This window comes from Suricata suricatta, chromosome 15, assembly GCF_006229205.1.
Source record: "Suricata suricatta isolate VVHF042 chromosome 15, meerkat_22Aug2017_6uvM2_HiC, whole genome shotgun sequence".
Classification (NCBI taxonomy): Eukaryota; Metazoa; Chordata; class Mammalia; order Carnivora; family Herpestidae; genus Suricata; species Suricata suricatta.
Window position 1 is genome coordinate 28114837 of NC_043714.1, and position 5312 is coordinate 28120148.

General features: G+C 48.1%; 1 protein-coding gene across 1 annotated transcript in view; it reads left to right on the forward strand.

Annotated features, from left to right (window-relative positions):
* The first annotated feature begins 4477 nt into the window (after positions 1–4477).
* The window catches only part of FABP5 (fatty acid binding protein 5), a 4120-nt gene continuing 3285 nt past the window's right edge, over positions 4478–5312 (forward strand). Inside the window, exon 1 of the mRNA XM_029923618.1 lies at positions 4478–4624. Within this exon, the coding sequence (XP_029779478.1) occupies positions 4546–4624 (79 nt within the window). The 5' untranslated portion in view covers positions 4478–4545. The remainder of the gene's footprint in view (positions 4625–5312) is intronic.

Here is a 5312-nt window from a genome sequence, read left to right on the forward strand (position 1 = left end):
GCATATTTCTGCAATCTGTTGACATGAGTTAATGACAAATGTTAATACCCAATAATATATGTCTGGACAGTGGACAGATCTATGTAAGCAAGAGAAATGGACTGATCTTATACTGAGATGAGCCACAGTTCCCCCTGCTTTATTTAAAATATTTTATTATAACTTTTTAAAAATTATAACTTCTCTTGTGCCTTTTGCAATGTCTCATTTTCTCTCTATTCTCACACCCATTTAATTTAGCAAGCACATGCTTCTGATGAAAGTTTTAATGGTTAACTGGAAAGTTTTAATGGTTATCCATTCATAGGCATGTTGGGTAGGAATCAAACTGCTTTATGTACAAAGACAAAGTTCGTAAAGTAATTCCACTTTTTATAAATGCTTTCATGAGGAATAATTTTATTACCAAACACAAAAGAAAACAACAACTTTCCAGTGACGGAATGGTGGCTTGCTGTGGCTGGATACACAGTACGATTTAAAACTTAATATTCAGGGTACTCCTTAAGCTGCATAGCTTGCTGACCTTGTTCTCATCTAGGAAGTTTTGCTGCTACAGACAATTGACAAGATGCAGATCCATGCTGTACCCACTTACTAGGATTTTCTTTTGGAACTGATTCCAAATGGGATTTTCTTAAGGAGTATCTGGTTTTAAGCTGGGTATACAAAGCTTGGAAGAGCAGAACGTGGAAAAATCAGGGTCAAACAACTGGTCATTAAATTTAAGAAAGAAACTAGATTTACGTAAACATGTTATCCACCCTCCTTGCCCCATTCGAGGTCTTCTTTTATGGTGAGCAGCCGGAAACATAGCTGCCTTGGGTTAATTAGGGAAAAAAGTCTGAATGTTGAGTAAGATAGTTTTGGAGTGAGTTTGTCATATTTCTATTCTATATATTTTTATATTTCCAGGTGGATATCATCAGAAATCCTCATCGAGGCAAGTGAAAGTCACTCTGATGTATCAAAGCCATACTTCTTGCATACTTTACAGCTTTGCTATTCAAAGCACGGCCCTCAAACAAATAGCAGCTTCACCTGGGAGTTTGTTAGAAATACATGATCTTGTGTCTTCCTGTGGAAACTACTGAATCTGCATTTTACCAAGATCCCCGGGTAATTTGTTTGCACACTAAAATTACAGAGGTATTGCTTTATAGTGTTCTCTTTGCCCATTCCCCGCCTCCTTTTTGCCTAATTTGCACATGTACTTAGAAAAGATTCAGTTATTTGAATATGGAGTGCTTTGTGTGTCTCTGCAATGATTGATTTAATGTCGTGCTCTTTCTCTACCAGTGGCAAACGTCCAGGCTACCAAAGCTTGGGGTCCTTAAGAAATGATTACATGCTATAACCAACTCTGTGGAAGGCACATTTATCTACACAAACTGTAAGCAGGAAGTTGTCGTTAAATAAAATTACACAACACACACCAAACTTTTGTGTGAGATTGTGGAATGTGAAGCTGATCCACTACTAACATTCATCAAAGAAAACCATAGAGAAATACTGTTTCACCACTAGGTGGAAATAGAGTAATTTCCAGCATATTTTTCAGGGCAAGGAGCTACTACAGGAGGAAAGCTAAAAGGAACCCAAGAAATCATTTGGTATAATTCTTACCTCCTTAATTTCAGAGCTGAGAAAACTGAGTTTCAAGAGATATTAAGTGAAACTGCATCTGTCTTACAAATGGCAGTCTTCTACGGTAGAGGGAAGAGTTGCTGGTGATTTCTGATTCTTCAACCATTTTCACCTATATGAATACTGTGTTATGAATCCTTCAGCATGACCAGCAGCACAGTCACTTATATTTGTCAGGATAGGTTTAGGATGAAACTGTTTTTCTTTGTCCCTAGATTATGTATTTAGTAATATTTATATATTTAGTAATACAACTAATCTCAATCAAATGATAATACTCCCTTTGCCCAATGAAGAGATATACTCAGCCATCCCATAAAGTCATGCAAGATTTTAATCAGAGTTGTCTTTACAACATTTTTGGTTTTTACATTTCCTATTGGGTTCAAGTGGCCTAGAACAGAACTTCAGTTAGCAGGTTAACGTTTTTCAGAACTTGAAATCCATTACCATTGTTTTTAAGAAAGGAAGGGAATCCAAATTTAGGGTTTGAGGGACATTAGAAATAATCTACTCCAATCTCTTTTGCATTAGAGAAAAGGGATTAAGTATTTTGGCCTATATCTTTCTGTTGTTTGTTGTTGTGTGTTAACTATTTCCTCTCATTACATCAAAGAGCGTATTTAAAATTAAGTTTTAGGTAATACCTCTGTGTTTAAAAACTATTTTTTTTAATGTTTATTCATTTTTTTGAGAGACAGAGACAGAGCATGAACAGGGAAGGGGCAGAGAGCCCACAATCTGAAGCGGGCTCCAGGCTCTGAGCTGTCAGTGCAGAGCCGGAAACGGGACTCGAGTTCATGGACTGTGAGATCGTGACCTGAGCTGAAATCTGAGGCTTAACTGACCCAGCCACACAGGTGCCCCTAAAAACTATTTCTTAAGTACTTATGTATTTAGTACCATTTTCCTTTTGATATTTCTATAATATGGTTGATTATGATAATCTAAAAATTAGTATTCCATGGTGACAATAGTCAAAATACAAAAATGGATCAAACATGTCGAATCAGCACATCAAGCATGCAAGTCCAAACACACAGGGGCTGCCTCTCTAGGAGGCAGGGGCAGCAGGCTGTCTGTCCTGAGTGTTTGGAAGCCAGCACTTGCGTCGCTGACTGAGCAAATGGCCTGCTCAGCAGCCCTCAGAACTTGAACATTTTCTCAGCCTTCGAGCCTCGGGTGTGGGACATGCAGGCTCTTAATAGCACAACAATGTGGCCTGAGTCACTCAGTATTAAATGGTACCACAAAAAAATTGGGGTGACCCTACAAAGAGGGCAGGAACTTGAAATAAAAGAGATCCACTGCAGGGGAGTCAATGTCGGGAGGCAGGTTGGGAAGTAACCAAGCTCAGGTTTCAGTTTGTCGAGGGCGGGATAGGAACCAGCGTCTGGGCATGGGCGCCTGTGTACCCTCAGCTTCTGGAGCACAGAGCTCAGGCAGCCAGGCGCGCTCCTGTTCCACAAGCTGTGAACTGAGAAGGACTGGACAGGGATTCTTCTTCTACCACTTCCCAAACACTCCCTGCCTATCAGTCTCTTGCCAATAATTGAAAGAACACTAGCAAAAATTTAGTGGAGCTCAGAGTTAATGGACGTAAAGTGCCCAGAAAGCAGGATCCCTAGGTGGCTCAGTTGGTTAAGCATCAGGTCATGATCTCCCAGTCTGTGTGAGTTTGAGCCCCATGTTGGTCTGTGGTGCTGAGAGCTCAGAACCTGGAGCCTGCTTCAGGTTCTATGTATCCCTCTCTCTCTAACTCCTCCCGCCCCCCACGGTCATCTCTCTTTTAAAAATAAATAAACATTTAAAATTTTTAAATTAAAAAAAAGGACCTGGAAGCACAGCATCTAGCAAGAGCAGACACTCAGTAAATGGACCTTACCTCATCCCAACTCACTCCCACAGGGACCTGGGATCACAAAGGCAGATACTGTGACAGGTAGACTTTGAAAAGTAGAACGTCCTACACAACAAATACAGGGAACTATTATAATTAAAGGCAAAGAGGAAACACTCTGGAGTCTCAATACTTAGGAGTCTGAGAACAAACTATGAAGGGCACACTCAGCTAGGAATACAAAGGAATAACATTCTTGATTCGTTACCTTTAATAGCAATGACAAACTGAAACTTCTTAAGGAGTTTTAGTTTGTAAACTGAACCTCCTGGGACACCTTCCCCTACCCTGCAGCTTCTGATGAAATCGGCTAACTCAAATCAGGTGCCACCCTTCCTGAGGCCCTAACTGGAGGAGGGCACTGAGGGGTTGGAGGTGGCCTGAAGGTGGGGAGGACAGATTCTCTCAGGAAGGTATGGGATGTGGGTTAGTCCCGGACTAGGAGCCCAGATGAGGGAGGCAATGAAGTCTATCAATCAGCCAGCCACACGACCACCTTTCAACCAATTTCTGCCACCCAAGCCCAGCTCAGACTCGTCGATTCTATAGGGTATTTCGAAGGAAAAAGCGTGGCGGCCTGCAGGGAAAACGGGGGCGGAGGGCCCAGGCGAGGTGGGACCGGGGTCCCGGTGGCCCCTCAGGCTTCCCGGCTCTGCCGAGGCGCTGGAACGTGCAGGCGCTGGCGTCCTGGGCGGCGTGGGGCGCGCCGGGCGAGTTCCCGCTTGCGGGAAGCGCCGGGGGAGCCCGCCCCCCCATCCTGCCTCCGTTCCCAGGCACGTGGAACGGGTTCGCACTTGGCGACCCCGGGAGACTGGCCCTGGGGGCGTGCGGGGGGCGGGGCGGGAGCCGGGCGAGGCGCGTCTCTCATTGGCCTCTCCGTGCGGCCCGGCGCGCGCCGCTTTTATAAAGCAGCCGGGGTTGCCGGCGGGTCGCCAGCCACGCTTCCGACGCCCCGCTCGGCTCCGCTCGCTCCACGCTCCCGCCCGCCCGCGCCCACCATGGCCACCCTTCAGCAGTTGGTAGGAAGATGGCGCTTGGTGGAGAGCAAAGGCTTTGACGAATACATGAAGGAAGTAGGTGAGGCTCCCGGCCATGCGGCGCCTGGAACGTGGCGAGCGTGTTTCTGTCCCCAGGTCCCCTTTAGCGTGCTGAGCTCGGCGGCGGGGCGTGCTGGGCTATCGACCCCCAAACCCTGTGCCCCGTGCGCCTCCCAGCCGCCCCCCCAGCCCCACCACGTGGGCCAGCGGCCCGCCTGCCGCCCGCCTGAGGACCCGCGAGACGTACTTTCCCCTGGCCCACGCGGCAGCCACCGCCTGCTTCCCCGCCTTCACGCCCCTCTGCCTCCCATCCCCAGGCCTCACTTGTTCCGACCTCCGCCAGGCCGCCCCCGTAACGTGCCCTGTTTTTTCTGGTCCCACCACTCATCCTCCCCTTCCCGCCACCATCCTGCCTCTCCCAATCGCCTCATCCTGGCGGCACCCACTCCTTTTCCACCTTGCGCCCGCACCGCCTCATCTTTTGTTCCTAGGTGGCGCACGGGCCCCCAGGTCCCTCCTCCTTGGGGACGTGGGGCCAGGGCGCGGTTTCCCGCCGAAGCCCTCTGGAAGGTCTGATTGGGGCTATCGCTTCAACGCTCGCTCTGCCCTCGGCCGCGTCCCCCCAGACCTGCAGGCCCCCTGCCCGCCCTCCCCGGCCGAGCCGGGCCCTTGGGGTTGGCGCGGCCCCCAGCGCAGCGCCCGGGCATCCTCGCCCCCCGCGGCCGAGG